Source organism: Boleophthalmus pectinirostris, unplaced genomic scaffold, assembly GCF_026225935.1.
Source record: "Boleophthalmus pectinirostris isolate CB_2022bp ecotype Guang Dong unplaced genomic scaffold, ASM2622593v1 HiC_scaffold_20, whole genome shotgun sequence".
NCBI classification, from domain to species: Eukaryota; Metazoa; Chordata; class Actinopteri; order Gobiiformes; family Gobiidae; genus Boleophthalmus; species Boleophthalmus pectinirostris.
The window spans coordinates 4,675,960-4,697,619 of NW_026571153.1; the positions used below are offsets into that span (position 1 = coordinate 4,675,960).

The 21,660-nt window shown below is 39.0% G+C and overlaps 1 protein-coding gene across 1 annotated transcript in view; it reads right to left on the reverse strand.

Moving 5' to 3' along the window:
- Positions 1 to 21,660, reverse strand: part of nrxn2b (neurexin 2b) — a 1,850,542-nt gene that overhangs the window by 308,021 nt on the left and 1,520,861 nt on the right. Inside the window, exon 17 of the mRNA XM_055156806.1 lies at positions 3,716 to 3,897. Within this exon, the coding sequence (XP_055012781.1) occupies positions 3,716 to 3,897 (182 nt within the window). The remainder of the gene's footprint in view (positions 1 to 3,715; positions 3,898 to 21,660) is intronic.

The following is a 21,660-nucleotide window of genomic DNA, read 5'->3' on the forward strand; positions in this document are numbered from 1 at the left end:
CAGTGAAAATATCAAATGTGTCGCATAAATGAGTTTCCTTCCTCTAAACAAGCAACAAAACTGTAGCTCTGTAACAAAATAATTTAATAATAATAATAATAATAATAATAATAATACATAACAGTTGTATAGCGCTTTTCAAGATACTTAAAGATGCTTTTTTTTTTTCTTCCAAGAGATGGGTTTTCAGGGCCTAGTAATTATAATTTAGTAAAATATATCAAAAAATACTCTTGGCTATATATCGATACAGTAGCCCATGATATCGATACTGTATCATCACATTAAAGGATACCATATATCGATATTTCAGTATTTTTGCACACCTCTACACAAGACAATAAATTAATAATAAGAATAATTTAAGTAAGTGAGAAAAAAAAAGAATAATAATGTAATAAAATGAAATTAAAATACATGTAGACTGGACCAGACCAAGTTACAGGTCAGATCTGTGGAGAGGCGAGTGTATTTTTCAGCCTGTAATGGGATAAATGTAAGGTAGAGTTGTTTAAAGTCATACTGTGGAACATTCCAGGCAGAGCAATGCCGTATCCATAGAAACAAGCAAGTGACAGACACATAGTGCACCTTTAAGCCACAATACTAGGATTACTATTTCATGTTTTATAACACTAAATAACTCTAAATAAACCCTTTTTTTTTTGGCTATAGAAGTGTGTATGTGGTGTTCTGAAAGTGGCCTCTGTTATTTCAAGTACTATGTGACATCACACAGCACTGCCCTGCCTTCTCGCTCACCACAGCTCCACCGTTTTTCCTCACGAATCTCACAAATGTCTCTGTGAGTGTGATACAAACACGAAAACCACTATACAGTTTTGCAAAGTCGATGTTCAAACAGACAAACTCCAAACTACGACACATTTCACGCTGATTCTCACAGACCGGTCATTTCAAGATAAAACTCCGCCAACCAAAATAGCGCCTTAGAGATTTAGTATTTAGAGTCTTATTGTTTGCAACTCCTGTCCCCCAACGGAGCACGGCTGCAGACCTCGACCCAGTGGACCCTACTCCGCAGACCTCCACCACAAGGTCCTTATTTTTTCATCAATTTACGAAGAAATTTAATTACGCTTTTTTTCTTTTTTTAAATCAGTTGTTCCCTTAGTCACTATTAAAAGTTACGGCGAGTTAAGGTGATAAAGCTCATTTCAATTTTCTGCACTTATTACACTTCAGAAATTGTAGACCAGCTTTAATACCCAGTACATTAATAAAAGTTTTCTAATTTGGAACTAACTTTGGGTTGTCTCCGCTCTGTTCTGCCTGCATAGGGAATCAGTTTTAAACATACAGTTGCAAACATAACCTTGCCTACAAAAGCGTAAATACAGATACAGCAAACTTTTATGTAATTTGTCGGTGTGTGTTGCTGTGTCTGGTGAGGATTAAGCACAAATCTGTAATGGTTCAGGTTAGGAGAAAGGTTGGGTTTGTAAAAAGATGTTCATTTTTGTTACTAAAAACAGTGGGTAGGAAATACCTTTATGGACCTGTAGATTCGAGATAGAGCATTGAAAACCGACTAAAGTCTGACAAAGTTTGGACAAATATTTAGAGCTTATGTTCGGGCTCGGGTCGGACTCGGACACATCAGCGCTTCAAAAGATCCGAGCACTTCACTTCTAGTTTAGATCCAAATCAAAACGGTGTTATTATTATTTGTGAAATGTGGTGCAAAACTTCAGATTCATGATTTTTAAAGCATAAAAAATTGGTAATAAAGTCCACAGGAAATAGAGTCACTGTCGCTAATCAGCAGCTTCACCTCGATCCGTGCGCTGTGTGGATGTAAACAGACACACGTGAGGAACTACTCCTGCCTTTTTACTTTTAAAGAACTCCTCAAACTGGATTAATAGCGCTGTTTTGTGGACTGGATGTCTCAGGACAATTTCTATGGATAATGTGGATGAGATACTGCGCTTAAAACGAACCACTTTACGAGAGGAGAGTAATAAAGTCTTATTTTCGCTCTATCCTGCATTGAAGATATTTACATCAGCAGGTGCAGGACAAAAGCCCACAGCATCATGGAAGACTCCACCCATCCAGCACATTAACTTTTTACAGCTCTCCCATCAGGCAGAAGATTGCGCCACCTACAGGCCAGGACCACGAGACTACGGAACAGTTTTTATCCTGATGCCGTGAGACAGATTAATTCTGTCAGAAAAAACACTAGAAAACAGCACTGACTTGGAACGCACTTTAGAAAATGGGGGCGGGTTGATATACAACATTTTTTACTATTTTATTCTTATTATAACTATTTGTTCTTATTGTTATCTGTGCTGCTGTTGACCTGGACCTGAGTGCATTGTTTCGTTTCTATGTATTTTTTATACTGGAATGACAAATAAAATTTGATTCTGATTCTGATTCTATCCAGAGGTTGTATTTTGCGTCTCTGTGTCCGTTACAGGAACACAAACAATATTCTATGTGCGTCATTAGCTGGCCTGGGAGAATAGTGTGATTTTAATTGTGTCGGGTTCGGGCTCGGCCAGAAAAAAAAAAAAAAACTGCCTGATCCGCACTCTAGATGGAGGTATGTCACGTGAGGGTGGGTCTTCTGGGTGGAGGTCTGCAGCCACATCCCCTCTCAAATTACTTGGCGCTCTTCACCCTGATCCTTACAGCGCAGGATCAACAATAAACAATAAACAACACGAGCGAGCCATTTCTGTTTAAACACCATCAAAGCAGCGTCTTAAAACCAAACACCAACCAAACCAAACACAACCCAGCGCGTTTAAGGTGCACTGTGTAACTTTTCTGGTGGAGGATCCGTCAGATGCTTTTCTCCATGAATTTTTGATTTGTCTGCAAATTTTCACAGTGTGGTTTTAAACCTTTCTATCTTCAAGTGGGTTAGGGATTTTTTTTTTTTTTAGTGTTGTCTTTTTATCTTCATAGAGACCAAACCAGATCAAGTTACGGGTCAGATTTGTGGAGAGAAGACCGAGCTCACAGTACAGTCAGATTTTGTCAAACTCAAATTCACAAAGGGCCAAAATAAAAAACTGGGACTAAGTCGTGGGCCAAACTAAATATTTATTGACAAATTTCAACAGCATCTGCATGTTTTCTCTTCTTTCGAGATATGAAATGTTCCTTTCTTATTACAGACCTGCAAACTTCGGCTACAATTGCCTTTTTCTTGGTCAATTGGGTCATTCACGTGAATCACATAGAACCAGAGAGTTTTGTTTTTTTTAAAATAAATTATTCTCCTTCGAGTTTACATGGAAATAATAATACTTCCGAATTGAGATTTACATGGAAAACACATTAAATCGTCTTTATTTAATTGAGATCACATTTTTTTCTCTGAGGAGTTTTCAGGTCTGTTCTTAAAATAAATATTTAGTAATATTTTTTCTGCATCCAGAACAAGCGTAATATAAAATAATAACAAAATACTAAATAAATATTGTCTTTATAGCCTGTTTGTAGCTGGCAGGCAGCTCTAATTCATTTTTGATATGATCTCGCGGCCAAATTTGGACCCTGGGCCTGAGTTTGACATGTCTGATCTGAAGTAGAGCTGTTTAATGTCACACTGTGGAACATTCCAAGCAAAACAAAGGCGTATCCATAGAAACAAGAAGGTGACGGACCTCCAACCGAAACGTTACACATGGCACGTTCAAAGATTAAAGCGTGTATATAAAGTTGGTCTTACTATGTGCAGCTCCAGGTAGTCTCCCAGTCCCTTGGCGCTCTCCACCCTGACCAGCACCGCCTCTTTGAGCTGAGTGCTGAAGCCCACGGCCAGCCGGTCTGCCCGCGTGCTCGGCCGGTCGTTGGGGGGCCAGGTGTAAGTGATGAGGGCTCCGCCGCGCCCGAAGATGTACGTCGTCCCAGCTGCGGAGAGAGGAGACCAAGCAAAGGGTCAGCGGAAAGTTTAAATTGATGTCATAAAGTAGAAAAGCGTGACAATGCACTAGAAAGTAAAAGCAGCAGTGAGGGAGAGGTCGGTAGAGAGCAATAGGTTAAAATTACTCAAAAATAAACTAGCATGTGAACGGAGACATAACAGTTTAAAGAGCTTATATTACACTAGTTTCTGATCTATGTTAGATACACGCAAACATACCTAGAGTTTGTTTTGTTTCCTTCACACGTTTAACTCACAAACCCTGCATATTTGAGTCGGTTGAGTTCTTCTGTCAAATTTCAGACACTCTGTTCCACCTTGTGATGTCATGTGGTAACACAGGAAGTGCTCCACTGTGTTTTTAAACTCCACGCACCTTCACTAGAATGATTTGGATGATTTCAGCCCTGGAAATTGCCAATCTCTACAGACCCAAAGGTAAAAAAAAGGTAGATATTAACTTGAAAACTACCGCTTCGTGACATCACAAGGTGGAACGGAGCGTTTTTTGAGCTCTGGGGATGTAGACAGATTAAATAATAAAGGATTACTCAAACATGTGTGAATGAAATAAAAGACAACTCCAGGAGGTAACAACATTATAACATGGCTTAAAGCTCACAAGAGTAAATTTTGCGTAATATAAGACTTTCACTGGAAAAAAATAAAAAAATTAAAAATCTAGTTAAAATGACTGAAAAGAACATTTGACTTTATTTGAGTAGATTCAACTATGAAATGATCGAGGTCATCATTTTACATTTCGTGCACTGTAAACCACAATACTGGTCTAAAAACAGCTTAGTACTCGAAACATCTTGTTTCAAATGCAAGTGTCATGCAGAAACAGAGGGAGGACCCAAAATGCAAGACTGCTTCAAAGTATTTCATGACAAATCCAAAAAAATCCAAAACTCGAACCTAAACTGCCATGACACGAGACAAGAAGAAACTCTGACAGAGACAATGGACCAACAAAGAGCAGAGGAGAACAGCAGGGTATAAACGCACACAGACGCAGATGAAACACATCAGGGCGGGGCAAACAATCAAGACAGGAAGTAAAACTCAAAACTACAAGCAGACACGACAAATGTCAAAATAAAACACCAAAATGAGCAAAAACAACCACTACAAACATGAACCATGACAGCAAGAACAGATAAGTCTCGCCTCTTCGTAGTTACATTTCACAAAACAAAACAGCAGATCTTTTTACTTGTTGAAAAATGGCCATTTGTTCTCTTGCATGACTCCGGATTTGATTATCTATAAATTTTTGTAATTTATTGTTGTAATTTAATTTCTTTTCATTTCTTTTCTTTATTTTTTTTATTTATTTAATTTAAAAAAGTATTATTATTCTTCATGTATTATTATTATTATTATTATTATTATTTTATTATTTATTTATTTATTTTATTTTTTTTTTTTTTGTATTTTTTTGTATTTATTTTATTATTATTATTATTATTATTATTATTATTATTAGTAGTAGTAGTAGTAGTAGTAGTAGTAGTAGTAGTAGTCGTACTAGTATTTTATTATTATTATTTTTTTTACAACTTGCAAGTAAATACAGAGAAGTGGGCGGAGACAGGGGATAGGTGAAAACTGAAATTTCTGCTCACTCAAAGTCTCACGTGCTGGACAAAAAAAAAAAAAATTACTAAAACATGCATGAATCAATGGAAATGAACTTCAAAATAACTTAAATTAACGACGATGGGAACGAGACGCTTCACCTATCTTGAATAAGTAAGAAACTTGAGTGAAGTGTTTTGCTCAAAGACACAACAGCTGGTCTCGGGTGAGCCGAAACCTTACTCCTGTCGCAAACATCAGCAAGAGCTTTCTCCAGACCAGGCCCGGGAAAGCGGTGACATAATAGAAAACGGCGTGTCAGAGAAAATAGGGCCATTGCGTAACAACAAAGAAATGACTTGTCAACAGTAAATCATGTTTGTGCTGCAACGGCTCCGTCGAAATACGTCGTACAGTCACAAAGCTCGCTCCGAGGGGCAGGTGCGAGCTTGAAAAAGATGTCATTTGTGACGGCCAATTACAAAAACAAAGCAAATATTGACATGCAAATTTATGCTTTTTTTTGTTTTGTAAAGCTGAGAGTGTTTTCAAAGTAAATAGATCTTTTTGTTGTTGTTGTTGTTGTTTTTACACGAGACAATTTAAAAACACCCAGATATTATTCTACTTTCTGATCTATGTTATAATGTTGTGTTTATTTATTTGATAGGGACAGTGTATATGCTGTGATCAGTGTAACAGATTACATGTACTGGAGTTATGTAATCAGAGTACAAATGATGAGTAACTGTATTCAGTTACAGTTACTGTTTCAGTGAGTGGTAATTGGATTACAGTTACTTTGTTGGAATAAATGGATTACACGGCAGGATTTTCCTGTTTTCACATTTTGGGGTATTCCCCCTTTTTTTTTTTTCCCGTAATTCCATTCATTGCGGGACACTAAACCAGGTCTAAAACCAGGTCTAAACCAGGACTAAAATCAGGACAAAAACCAGGTCTAAAACCAGGTCTAAACTAGGTCTAACCCAGGACTAAACCAGGACTAAAACCAGGTCTAAACCAGGACTAAAATCAGGACAAAAACCAGGTCTAAAACCAGGTCTAAACTAGGTCTAAATCAGGACTAAACCAGGACTAAAACCAGGTCTAAACCAGGACTAAAATCAGGACAAAAACCAGGTCTAAACTAGGTCTAAACCAGGACTAATCTAGGTCTAAACCAGGACTAAACTAGGTCTAAACCAGGACTAAACCAGGACTAAAACCAGGTCTAAACCAGGACTAAAATCAGGACAAAAACCAGGTCTAAAACCAGGTCTAAACTAGGTCTAAACCAGGACTAATCTAGGTCTAAACCAGGACTAAACTAGGTCTAAACCAGGACTAAACCAAGACTAAACCAGGTATAAAACAGGTCCAAACCAGGTCTAAACTAGGTCTAAACCAGGACTAAAATCAGGACAAAAACCAGGTCTAAACCAGGTCTAAAACCAGGTCTAAACTAGGTCTAAACCAGGACTAAAATCAGGACAAAAACCAGGTCTAAACCAGGTCTAAAACCAGGTCTAAACCAGGACTAATCTAAATCTAAACCAGGACTAAACTAGGTCTAAACCAGGACTAAACCAAGATTAAACCAGGTCTAAAACAGGTCCAAACCAGGTCTAAACCAAGTCTAAAACAGGACTAAACCAGGTCTAAATCAGGATATCAGGGATATAGCCCAAAATGTGAAAACAGGAAAACAGGAAAATACCTCTGTGTAATCCATTTATTTCAACAAAGTAACTGTAATCCAATTACCACTCACTGAAACAGTAACTGTAACCGAATACAGTTGTACTCTGATTACGTAACTCCAGTACATGTAATCTGTTACTCCCCAACACTGTGGTCGTGGCATCTTTTACTTTTTGGCCGCGCTGAGCCTAACTCTTGTTGAGAGAAAATGACTGGCAGCGCGCATTCTAATTTGCTGCCCCGCTAATAGCTTTAGCATTAGCGGCGGCGGCTACTGTCACGAGCCTGTGAAATGCTAATCTATTTCCTCTCCCGAGCATCTGCCTCGAGACCAGACCCCGGACTCCCGACAGACTCTGCATCTCCGCGACGCGTCAGTTAACCCCGGCGACGTCGACAAAAGCTCGATCCGGATCTCCACGTCGGAATAACTTAATTTCAACTGCCAGAAATGAAAAATAAAAAAAAAAACGCTCCTTCCCGCCTCGCGCGCCTGATGTTTTCGCGTTTGAAGGGGGAGCGGATGAGTCGGAGGCTGGCTGGGCTCCAAGGGGCCCGCTGGTGAATGGGAAATGACGGGCGTTGGCTGGAGATTAGCATACTGTAATGAAGCTAGCTGAACCGCGCGTAACCCCATGGGCGAACCGACTGTTTTCAATCACAAACATACAAATACAAGAGTAATAGCGCGGGGAGATGGGGAGGTTGGAAGCTAGAAAATGGATTAAGTTTGAGCAAAAATTCTCAAAAATAAAAACAATGCGGGTTCAGGACGACAAATCTTTTTTTTTAAGGTGCACTCTGTAACTTTCTGTTTGTCTCTGCTGTGTTTGGAGTTTAAAACAGTACGACAAATCTTTCTTAACCCTCTCAGGCTCAAATTAAGCTTTAGTAACAGGAAAAATCAGATATTTGCGGAAAATTATCATATGGGGTAGTAATATACAATCCTGACATTTTTGTGAGAGACCTTCACATGCAATGCATCCTGGGATGTTGCAGATTTGGTCCAGTGTGGTAAATTAACACTGAAGACTGAAAAGTATGAAATGTTCCTCTTCAATCTGTGTGTCATTCGTTCAGTCGTTTTTCAATATAAAACCAAAAATAAGAAATGAAAAAACAGCTATTTTCTTCATAGTTTGTCTCCAAAATGAAAATGAGAAAACAGATCATGATTAGTTTATTCAGTTTTTTATTTTGTGTTTAAATGAAAAATGGAAAAAAAAAAAAAAAAAAAAAAAAAAAAAAAGGACGTTTCCTGTTTTCGTGACTTAAACTGTGATGTTGGACTGAACCAGGACTAAACTGTTTTCATTCCTGGTCTGGTCCCGGCCTCAGTCCTGGTCTCAGTCCCGGTCTCAGTTCTTATCTGGTCCCGGTCTCAGTCTCAGTCCTGGTCCCAGTCTCAGTCCCGGTCTGGTCTCGGTCTCAGTACTGGTCTGGTCCTGGTCTGGTCTTGGTCTGGTCCCGGTCTCAGTCCTGGTTTCAGTCTCGGTCTCAGTCCCTGTCTGGTCTCGGTCTCAGTATTGGTCTGGTCCTGTTGTTAGTCCAGGTCCTTTTTCCGGGTCTCTGTCCTAGTCTCAGTTCTGAGTTCACAAAATCAAAAACTGAAAAAATAAATCATTATCTGTTTTTTCATTTTAGTTTTGGAGACAAATAATGAACAAATGAACGAACGATACACAGATTCTCTTCTTCTGATCTGGATGTGCGTTAGATTTACAACAGTGTGTTTCCATGTACTGAAGTTTCCAGTGCCTACAGCCGTTTCTATTTTTGTTACTTTTCTATTTTATCTACCTACTCCCTGTTCTATTTGAGCACGTACAGCTGCATCTTGTTTTTGTCCATGTTTTCTACCTATACATGGTGTCAAACCCTTTGTACTAAAACATGTTTTGCATGAACATCTACGCTGTAATCTCATTATCACAAAAATATAAGGAGTTTAATTCTTTGTCTGGCAAGTTGATCCTGACCGCATCTGAGGTGACAACTTGCCTGGTACCAGTATTATTAAAGTTTTTTGCATCATACTCGAGGCTACGTTTATATGATGATGGTCTGAACAGAAGATGAAAAAGTGGCGTCGCGTTTTCAGGAGTAAATCTGTGTACATACGGTAACGCAAAAGTGTGTGGATTTCGATTGGGTTTGTTTGTATTTAAAGCAACAAGAGCATCTTTGGACATACGGCAGGTTTCACGTCACGCATTTTCATCAGCTCCTCCTTCCACAAAGTCGTCCCACCATCGACTGGTTCTCCAGGTCTCGTCCGTATCCGTCTGACTCTCCTACGACGACCTGGTGCATCCAGAATTTGACGGAGGTGATTGCAGATCCTTCTTTGTTCACTAAGGCTACGTTCAGACTGCAGCCTGAAGTGACCCAAATCCGACTTTTTGGCCCCTATGTGTCCTGCATCTGATCTTTTAATGACAGTCTGAACACACAGATCAGATTTTTTCAAATGTGACCCAGGACACTTGGATATGTGCTCCTAAAACCGATACATATCTGATCTTTTGACATGCGACTTCAGTCTGAACGGCCAAAGCGCATTCATCCACCTACACGTGATCAACAAGACACAAACGTCACTATTTTGCGCTGAAGTAGGTGAAAATTGTTAATGAACTCCGTGTCACTGAAGCGAAGCACATCACCACTCACCACTCTTGGCTCCGTCTCCACATCCACACGTTCCTTTCAACGGACTGACCCACAAAACACCACGGCCAAAAACCAAAAACCTTGTCCTTCTCCTTCTCAATCTCCTCCTTAAAACAAGTAAGTTGTTCATGTTCTGGCTCCGGTACGAGAGGAACTTTAAAATCTCCAGGTGCTCGATGCTGCGTCCATGTTTGGACAACTTCCGTAAACACAGAGACGCTCACTGCGGTTGACGTCGTCGTGTCTCCAGTGCACATGCGGGACACTTTCGGGCCATTTAATGTTCACACTGGAGTCACATACAAGTCGCATTTAATTGGAAATGTGAACGACCTCACAAAAACATCGGATTTCACAAAAAAATCGGAATTGAGCGTTAAGCCCTGCAGTCTGAACGTAGCCTAATAGAATCTCTGCAGATTCTCGACATTTGCTGGGAGCCTCCTGTAAGTTTATTAGAGTAACTTGAAAGTCTGACACATGGAAATGATCCGACATGATTGTTTCTGTGTACTGCATGTATGTGACGTAAATACGTGCACGACGTGAGCAGATCTGACCAGAGTTTTGCGTCTTGGGCAGTGTAGACGGAAACTCTACGGCGGAGTGTATTCAACTTTTCCACTCTGGAGGCTGGTTTCAGATTTTTGCATTTTTAAGCCCCAAAAACGCCGTCACCGTCTAAACAAAAGACACATCCGATAAAATATTTTATCGTTTTTACCCGCAAGCGTTCTCATGTAAACAGGCCCTGAGTTCTTCTATCAAAACCGTCACTTGATAGCAATTAATAAACATTACAACAATGTGAATGTGCCCGAGTTTCCAAAAAGCTCATTTTCATCAACAGTCCCTGTGCCAGATGGTAATAGGCTCGCTCAAAGTTAATAAATTCATGTAAAAGTCATTTTGTGGAAATACCAGTACAGCTCAGATTCAAATCCACAGTTATATATTTACATGATCATAAAAAAACTGACAAAAATATGTGTATATAAACTTTTAGTGCTCACATTTTTATGATTCAATTAGCCACTTTTTGGCATTTACTTTAAAAGCCTGAAATAACGAGGCTTTTTCTCTCTTTCTCTGCTGGTGGCTCTGAGCTCCAGTGATGTGAGGATGTGAACAAAAACAGTTTTATTCCTCAGAGGGATGGAACAGCGCCCCCTGGAGTTGCCTCTGGTGTGTAATTGAACAAGATAGTAAATACACCACCAGACAAAAGTTTGTACACAGTTTCTTTTTCGTTGTTTTACTATTAGGTTTTATATACATACGGATAACTTCAAATATACTGTATGAAGCAAGATATGTAGAATTATGAACTAAAGAAAAAACTTAAATAACCCAACTAAATATTTAACATTTTATATTCAAATGCACAACTACGCCAGAGAAGAATATGTTTATTTAGTACGATGTGATCAATGCTAGTGTTACGTTCTATTTAAAGCAACACTGTGTAACTTTCGGGAGTTGGCACATGGTCACACCAGAGTCCTGCACCGGGACGAGTACCTGCAAAACAGTTTCTGAAAAGGGCAGGTTTTAATGTTCTGTCTTTACGGGTGGGTATGTGGGCGGGTGGTGATTACACACGGGTGGGTCAGGACTAAATCAGGGCTAAACCAGGTCTAAACCAAGTCTAAACCAGGACTAAACCAGTTCTAAACCAGGACTACGCCAGGTCTAAACCAGCTCTAAACCAGGTCTAAACCAGGACTTAAACCAGGTCTAAACCAGGACTAAACCAGTTCTAAACCAGGTTCTAAACCAGGACTAAACCAGGTCTAAACCAGTTCTAAACCAGGACTAAACCAGGACTAAACCAGGTCTAAACCAGGTCTAAACCAGGACTAAACCAGGTCTAAACCAGTTCTAAACCAGGACTAAACCAGTTCTAAACCAGGTCTAAACCAGGACTAAACCAGGTCTAAACCAGTTCTAAACCAGGTCTAAACCAGGACTAAACCAGGACTAAATCAGTTCTAAACCAGGTCTAAACCAGGACTAAACCAGGTCTAAACCAGTTCTAAACCAGGTCTAAACCAGTTCTAAACCAGGACTAAACCAGTTCTAAACCAGTTCTAAACCAGGTCTAAACCAGTTCTAAACCAGGACTAAACCAGTTCTAAACCAGGTCTAAACCAGGAAACCAGTCTAAACCAGGTTCTAAACCAGTTCTAAACCAGGACTAAACCAGGGTCTAAACCACCAGGTTCTAAACCAGGACTAAACCAGGTCTAAACCAGTTCTAAACCAGGTCTAAACCAGTCCTAAACCAGGTCTCAACCAGGACTAAACCAGGACTAAATCAGGTCTAAACCAGTTCTAAAATATCCACCATTTCCTTTGTTGACAGCGCTGAAACTGTCAGGTATGAAAACAAACTCTTGGTCTGAAAAAAGAACCTAATAACAAACTTTTTCGGAAGACCTCATTGGACTATTGGACTAGAAAATATAATTAAAATATTTTAGTAGAAAATCAGCCGAGGGCCAGATTAAAGGTCTTGGAGGGCCGGATCTGTCCCCCGGGCCGTATGTTCGACACCCCTGCATTAAACTATACAATATATCGATATTTCAGTATATTTTTGCACACCCCTATTTACAATGGTAATAGGCATTTAATTAATCAAAATGTACTTATTCAGCACAATATGTATAATTCAGAAATCCTTTGGCGAGCTACTTGGAATGGGGTGGAGAGCTACAGGTTGGACACCGCTGGCCTAGATCCTTTAAACACAATGAAATCCAGTATAAAAACAGTTAAACAACTGATATTGCAAAGTGCGGCATAGTTAATAACTGTGATTATCCTGCGATAATTGGCGTAAAAAAAAAAAGATTAATTCAAATATGACAAAAGTACAGCCGCAATTACTCATGTTGGATCAACAAACCTGTAATTAAATTTTGTATTCTTTAAATAAAACAAAACTAATGAACAAAACGACTGAAATAATAAAGAAAAAAATACAAAAAACTCATATTCAGCGATGTGCATTCCATCATTTGCTTCCCATTCTTTTCCATATTGTGCAACCCCGGCAACCTTGAACAAACCCACCAACGTACACAGTTTCTACACAAAAGACTACAGCGATTTTTCCCAGAATACAATCCGATCTTCCCTGCATCCCATAACGCTCCCCCACTCCATATGTGCGTCGTACAACATGTCCATTTCTAGCTGAGCCTCATACCTTCGCATGTACGACCACACGGTACAATACAGAAACAACGGAGCTCGCACTGTGTCACAGAATTGTCAGCGGCCGTTGTAATTGCGGTCAGGGACTGGCGCGCGGCGGCTATAAAAACTGCCAACTGTACATTCTGCTCGTACGCTGATAAACAATGCTGCAAACTGGCAACCCGCGCGGCTACCTGACACTTTCATTATCTAGCAATCCACTTGAATTGCCTGACACGACTCCCCCAGCCTCCTCGTCTCCTCTCCTGCCTCCTTTCCTTTCCTTTCCTAAGCCTAAGCTCTTGTTGTTTTCCTCGTATTATTTCTTGTAAAGGGTAATTATCGCGCGGAGAGGTTGGTCGAGGAGAGGGGAGGGTGCGGTAGAGGTGGGGTTGAGTAGTTAGCGGTGTTGAATTTGGTGTTTTTGTTTAAGAGAGGAAAGAAGTGAAGAGGGGTTTTGAAAGAGCTGGATAAGAGTAACAGCGCTGCAAAATGGCCGACGAAAAGAGGAGTGGAGGAGGCATGCTGTTGTTGAAAGAAAGACTAGACTTGTGTAAAGGTGGAGGGGCAAATATAAGCTATCATACAATTTTGTCGGATAGAAAGATTACGGGAAAGCAAAAATTAGTCATGACATAATGTAATTAAAAATGAATTTGCACTTTCTACCTATAGTGCACTTTCGATTCCATATGGTTCAATAAAAAATAAAGGGTAAAAATCATGTCTGTGATACTAAAAGTCTTCGTTAAGCCATTTCTTGTGCAAAGTTCATATGAAACACAAACATTTTAATCATCCAAACTGTGAAAATGTCAAATTTGCTGCCTAAATGAGTTTCCTTCCTCCAAACAAGCAACAAAACTGCAGCTCTGTAACAAAATAACTGACTAAAATATACCAAAAAATGCTCTTGGTGATATATCGATACAGCAGCTCACGATATTGATACTGTATCATCAGATTAAATGACACGATATATCGAACTTTCAACATTTTTGCACACCCCTAATCATATATGGAAGTTCAGAGGGCAATTTTTACTAAATAATAGGGCTGGTCATTAAGAAGTTGCCGATATGTTACATACGTCGATACAGTGCGCTTTCGATTCAATACAATTTGATACGATATATTTCAAATCGATTCGATACGATTCAATAAAAAATAAAGGCTAAAAATGATGGCTGTGATACTAAAAGGCTTTTGTTTAACCTTTATTTTTGAATATGAAACATGCCTATTTTAATCATAAAACAGTAAATATGTCAAATGTGTCGCATAAACAAGTTTCCTTCCTCTAAACCAACATTTTTCAATAGGTCAGGGGGCACCAAAGAGCCACTGCGGAGGCGAGACACACATGCGGGAAAAAAAATAAAATAACGGTCCACATCTGTACACATCTGCAGCTGTACTGATATTGGTAATTGTGCGTGCATGTATTAGCTGTAAAATTATGTTGCCATGACAACCTCATAGTGTGGACAGTCACCTTTTGTGCCTCGTATACGCCGCATGGACCGCGCCTTTAAACCAGAACTAAAACCAGGACTAAACCAGGACTAAAACCAGGACTAAAACCAGGACTAAACAAGGTCTAAACCAGAACTAAAACCAGGTCTAAACCAGGACTAAACCAGGACTAAACAAGGTCTAAACCAGAACTAAAACCAGGTCTAAACCAGGACTAAAACCAGGTCTAAACCAGGACTAAACCAGGTCTAAATCAGGAATAAACCCAGGACTAAAACCAGATCTAAACCAGGTCTAAATCAGGAATAAACCCAGGACTAAAACCAGATCTAAACCAGGTCTAAACCAGAAATAAAACCAGGTCTAAACCAGGACTAAACAAGGTCTAAACCAGGTCTAAACCAGGACTCAACAAGAACTAAAACCCGGACTAAATTCAGGATGAAAACCAGGTCTAAACCAGGACAAAAACCAGTGCTAAAACCAGGACTAAAACCAGGTCTAAACAAGGACTAAAACCAGGTCTAAATCAGGTCTAAACCAGAACTAAACCAGAACTAGACCAGGACTAAACCAGGACTAAAACCAGGTCTAAGCCAGAACTAAACCAGGAATAAACCAGGTCTAAACCAGGTACGCTGTAACAAAACAATTTTGTAAAATATACCCAAAAATACACTTGCCGATTTATCGATACAGCAGCTCACGATATCGATACTGTATGATCACATTAAACGATACGATATATTGATATTTCTGTATTTCTGCACACCCCTGTGTAAATAAAATGTAAATGAGAGTGTTTGTAGCAGAATGTTTGTGAAATAGACGTTGTGAATCTGGTGCACAGTCTCAGCATCTTCTTAAAGTAGATGTTCTGAACATTTTTAAAGAAAACATTTACGAATGAGGCCCATTATTTATATTTTTAGATTAAGAGACGATGAGGAATGAACAAAAAGTGTAACCTATTTTTCTGGTACTAATCCCAAAAAAACAATAAAAGCTGTTCTAAACATGCAGATGTATTCATCGTATTCACAGAACGTGGAAGATTCTAGGCTGAGAATAGATTCATTAGTCACTTTATACTCAGATATTGTGTTCTTCCTGGTCTCGGGCAGAGCGCTGACTGATGATGAGGAGGCTTAACTATTATGACTTTTCTCATAAAACACTATTTTCCCTCAGAACGGCGACGGAAACGGCGTCTTTAAATGACCTCCGATTGGTTTGAAAGTGATTGTAGTTTAACCAAGCTACGGAAAGAAAATAGACCTTTAAACAAGAGAAACCTCATCAACAATATTTCCTAAAAGCACCAGGGGGCCAATACGAAGATAAATAATGGTGAATTGTTTAATGGGGTGAGAGATTAAAATGAAAAGTGTTTCAAGAAAATAAAGAAAGAAAAACAAAGTTGTCGTTGAAGATAAAAATACAGAAAAACACCGGATACAGTGAGTGACATATTGATGAGTGGTAGAATCAGGAATTGAACCGGCGACACTAGGTTTCCATTGAGTGTCCCTGTAATTACCTGTTTTTTTGAGTATAATGGTTATGTGTATGTCCGTGTAGACCAGTAATACTCACAATTTTTTCACAAGAGCCACATTGGAAGAGCAAAATTAAGAGGTTATCCCACAAAAAAGAAACACAAACCAACACATTTTTCAATTCAAACCAGATTTACCTTAATACTAGGATGAGTAGAAGCTGGCATGCATGATTATTATTATTAATCTGCCTAAATAAACTCAACTTTACAACGTATAAACCAAAACCACAAGAGAGAATAATGTGTTTAATGCAGCTTTGACACGTTTGTTTACGTTTTACAGAAACTAAACTTAAAACCACATGGCTCATTCGCATAAACTGTAAGTCTGAAAAAAAACAACAACAAAAAACCAGCTCTTTACTTGAGCGCTGATGTGGTTCAGCTTCTGCTGGACTAAAGGACATGACTCAGTGGAATATGTGTGTTCTCTCTATGACAGAAGATGCTGATGATGATGATGAGTCTGTTCTGTGTTTGTATCGCATTGGAGATGGTTCATGTTTTCAAAGATCATTTCACTCACTTTATTTGTGTTGGTCACTTTATTGTATTTTAAAATGCGGCTCAGGCAGCAGGTCGGGTACAATATTTTCAATTTTCAAATTTTTTTTTTGCGGTAGGAGTTGCTGGTGGGTTAGTTGAAAGTGTCGGTCATGTACGGGTCGTTTATACATGGACCCGTGCATCACTGGTCGCTGGTGTCACGGCGCCCCCTTTAGGAAACACCATTAATTAAGCCTCGATGTATACTTAATGTGTACTTAATTATACGTAATGCAGATGTTTGTGTGCAATGTTCACTATAAGTTAACCTGCACATTTGAAAAAATATATTGGCAAAAATATTAGCAAAAAAATATATTACCAAATTACCAAAAACTGCCAAAAATATTAAAATTAATATAAAAAAAATAATGAATTAATATAAAAAAATATTACAAATATTACACAAAAATTACCAAAAATATTACTATTTTTGGTATAAGCTTGCGAGCCACCAGTTAAAGCTTGACGAGCCGTGCAATGAGTATCTCTGATGTAGACGCAGGACCTGATTTCCCAAAACTGGAGCTGTACTGAACATGTGCAAACTCAAGTAACAAAAACAGTAGGAGCCGTTACTTTCCCAAAACGAATCAAACTCCCACCAGGACTTTCTTACTTATAAATAAAATAGAGCAGTCTACTGTTTAATACAACCACTTTAATACCAGGCTCACTTCCTGTATCACCACATGACATCTGAACATGGAACACAGTTTTTTCAGTTTGAGAGAAAAACTCTAAAAACGCCTAAATACGCAGGATTTGTCTAGAACATGTGTGGATAAACAACACTGAAAGCAACGTTATAACATAGATCAGAAAATATGGCATAATATGAATCCTTTAATATTGGTTTCTTCAAAAAACTAAGCCACCCACTGCGGTCAGATCTGTAAATATTTCTCGCAGTTCCTCAAATATGCTTTGTTTGGCCAGATTGCTTTAGACTCTGGCCCCTGGTGTTTGGCCGGTCTTCTTACTGTCTGCTTCTGTTTACTCGTCCATAATCCGGAGCGTCTGCGAGCTCCACACTCCCAGTTAAGCCAGTAAGTCCTCCCAAACGGACTCTTACGAAAGTACTGTAGCAGCAATTTCTTAGTGTTACAGTGCCAGCTTGTCAAACGGGAAAGGGAAGAAGGAGAGTGTGTACTAGTATGCCAGTTATAAAACCTAACACAGTAAAAGTAGTTTAAGTACTGTGCAGTTTAAGTACGTGCACTTGGTAACTTTTTGGTTTAGGGGTCTGTCAACTGCTTGTTTATATGGATATTTTTGTTGTTGTTGTTGTTGTTTTTGTTTGTTTTGTAGAACTTTCACCCTTCCTTTCAGGAGCAGTGGGCAGCACATGGGCACCCAGGGACCCAGCTCCATCATCTTGTTGATAGGCTTGGTCAGGACTGGCTCAGCTAGAGAAAATTCAAGTATGGTGCAGGTTTTTTGGGTTGATGGGGGAAACCGGTAGCCAGGCTGGCACCACCTCGTGCCTCCGCTCAATTTAATTTCTCTACATCGACTAAGTCAGGAATCGGAATACACTAGAGAACCCCGGAAATTGTAGACCACACACCGGCCAATCAGCGAAGAGCTGTGAAGCCATGACGTCAGACTCAAGTGCCTGTCTGGGTCCCTTTTGTGGTGCAGCACAGCAGTAAACAAAGCAGGTCGAGATGGATGTAGACAAAGACAGACATTCTGTGTTGGCAACGATTCCCGAGATCGAGGATTTAAAGAAGGAACAAAGAGAATGTTTGGTGAATTTTATCAAGGGGAAAGATGTTATTGCCCTTCTTCCTAAATTAATAAACTTAATTGCTCCTTCTTCCTTTTAATTTTAATCTTCATGATTATTCATGTTTTGATTTGTTTTTATTATGATTTTAATGTATTTCTTATTCTGTAAAGCACTTTGAATTACTTTGTGTACGAATTGTGCTATACAAATAAACTTGTCTTGCCTTGCCTTGCCTTCCTACGAGATTTGGTGCATTACATACGTCACAACCAAATAGCAGTGACTGGTTAAATAAATAAAGTACCTGCCAACAGTTGAGCGAACAAATCCTAATGCTGCGAGGTCAGTCGGTTTCCACGAAGTGAAACTGGCTGATGAATCAGGCTAGGAAACCAGAGCACCTGGAGGAAACCCACCCAGACACATGGAGAACATGGAAACTCTACACAGAAAGGCCCAAGTGACCCAGGGATCGGACTCAGAACCTCCTTGCTGTGAAACATGAGTACTAGTCATTCATCAACCATGCCACCAAATATGTCACTGCTCTGCCTGGAATGTTCCACAGTGTGACATTAAACAGCTCTGCCTTACATTTATTCAATTACAGATGGTTTTATTACTCAGAATGCTTAGAATACTTAGCGGGGTCGCCTCTCCACAGATTTGACCTGTAACTTGGTCTGGGTTGGTCTCCACAAAGATAGAAAGGTTTAATGCCATACTATGAAAAATTATAGTTAGGAAACCAGGAGCCCGACTGTGAGATCTTGACCTTGTAGAACATTAAACATCTCACATACCAATTATTGTTGGAACTACTTTTTCATTGTTTAGAGCCAATTGGCGTCAACCCAGAAAGAAAAACTAGATTCAAAAAGTTACTGTTGCTATTACTTTTAACAATCTCCAGTCTCTTTATTCAGTTGGCAGGTTTTCAATACAGGATGCCCTTGTTATATTACATCTTTTATTCAAAGCACTTTCTTTATTCAGTAGTCGGGTCAATGAAGCGCAACAGTGACCACCCACCAGGTTTCAGAAGGAAATTAATCGCAGAGACTTTCCAAAAAAACAAAACAAAAACAATATCAAGTTGAGAAGCTCACTCAGGGCTAATGAGTTACAGTACGTTGTCACTAATAAGTTATAAATTATTAAAACAAACAATAATTATTCTGGTGGAGTGTCTGTCAAATACTTTTTTCCGTGGAGATGTTACTGCTTTGTCTGGACCAAGTTACAGGTCAGATCTGTGGAGAGTGGCGACCCCACTCAGTCAGAATGCCTGTTTTTTTCTGTGGTGGCCTGTGGAGCTCTTTCCGCATTACCACGTGACATCACAAGGTGGAACAATGTGTTTTCAGTCTCAATATGCAGTTTGTGGGTTAAATGTGTGTGAATGAAACAAAACACAAGTGCAGATATGTTTGTGATGACGAAACATTATAACAGATCAGAAAATATCGTAATTGTTCTGCCCCAGTGGATAAAGAATTTTTCTGTTTTGATTTTATCTGTTTTGTCTACTCTGAGCTACCTTAGCTGCCATATTGTTTTAGAATTTTCAGCTGTTCTTGCCTTTGTTTAATTCTTGTAAACTGTCTTTTGGCCCCATGAAAATATCTATCTGTTAGTAATGTAACGTTATAACATGTTAATTCACTCTGTGGGGCACTTTAAGTTGTTTTACAGTTTGAAATTGAAAAAAAAAAAAGAAAAAAAATAGCGTTAGCATGTCTATGGGAATTTCCATTCATGTTAGCATGATGCTAATCACTAGTTTTACAGGCGTTTTTTTTTTTTTTTTTAAAGTCCAGCTAATGTTATTGTTATTGTTATGCAAATATTGAATTATTAAGCTGCTCTACATTATTTTATGTAGCTCTACTTATTCCATGTTTGTTTAAATATGACAAAATAATTGTAATGTGCATTTATTGTTTGTATGTTACAATTTAACAATCAACTCTTCAGTAAATGCACAAAACAACAAGAAGCTTCTGTAGTGTTTACTGAAGAAACTGTTCTCTATCTGCAAAACTAGTTCCTAAAGATTAGTGGAAGCAGAATAGCAATCTAGGAGCTTTAAATTGAATATTTGACCTTTGACAGTCCATATATGTCCATTACATTACCACCGGTGTTTTTCATTACAAATCCTCTTCACCCTTTGCTCTGTATCCCATAACAACAAGCTGCATTAGCCAGTATCACCTTCCACTTCACCATCTCTGCACCGGACCTGAAAATAGCCTTAAACACAGCCCACTTGACCACAGCTCCTAAAAACCTCTTCTAAATAGATCTTTAATGAAATGAACAAGGAGTGCTGGAGAGATCAGGTGACACGCTCAGCGCCTTCTCGGGGTCTGTGAGAGGTCAGAAGAACAACGCGTAAAGGCCTGTCAAGATAATTACTATATTGACTTATCGAGTATTATATGATTGATGGAACAATAATTTTAGAAAATCAATATTTACTGTACCTAGGGTTGTCAAATGTGTTGAAAATCAGATACTCGTTTGAGCAAGTGTAGATACCTAAAAAGTCACATTAACAAGATAGAAATAAAGCTTTCCTGAACAGCTTTAGAATGATAATGAGATATACTGTAAGGCCACATGGGAAAAGAAAAGAAAGTACTACGATTTAATGTTGAAAATTACATTCTGTGGAATAAAGAAAGTGTTTTTATTATCACCGTGGTATCGAAATCAGTATTGAGTATCAAGTCTATTCCTTAGGTTATGTTTGCACTGAAACGAATCACCAAATCATTGTATCGGAAACGATTTGCATCCAGACACATCATTTCTGTGTCCACAATCAAAGCCTTCCCTATCCACACAGCTTTGCACATATTTGTTTACATTTTACAAAAAAGAAACTTAAAACTGCATGGCTAATTTGCATAAACGAAGCGCTCAAAAAACAGCTTGCTATTGTGCGCTGATGCGGTTCAGGTTCTGAAGTTGCAGCAGCTGATTTTGAGCCGAGGGAGACGGCAAGTGTAAAAACAGTGTTTTCGTGGACCGACGACGAGGTTCAGTTGTTACTTAGCGTAACACTGGATTTTAAGACGAGCACGGCGGCTCAGAGTGAGGACTGACTCGTTTCTGTGTCCGCAAGCCTTCCCTATCCACACAACTTTGAGCATATTTGTTTACATTTTACAGAAACAAAACTTTAAACTCATTTGAATAAACTGGACGCTCAAAAAACAGCTCACTCCTTGTGCACTGATGCGGTTCAGCTTCTGT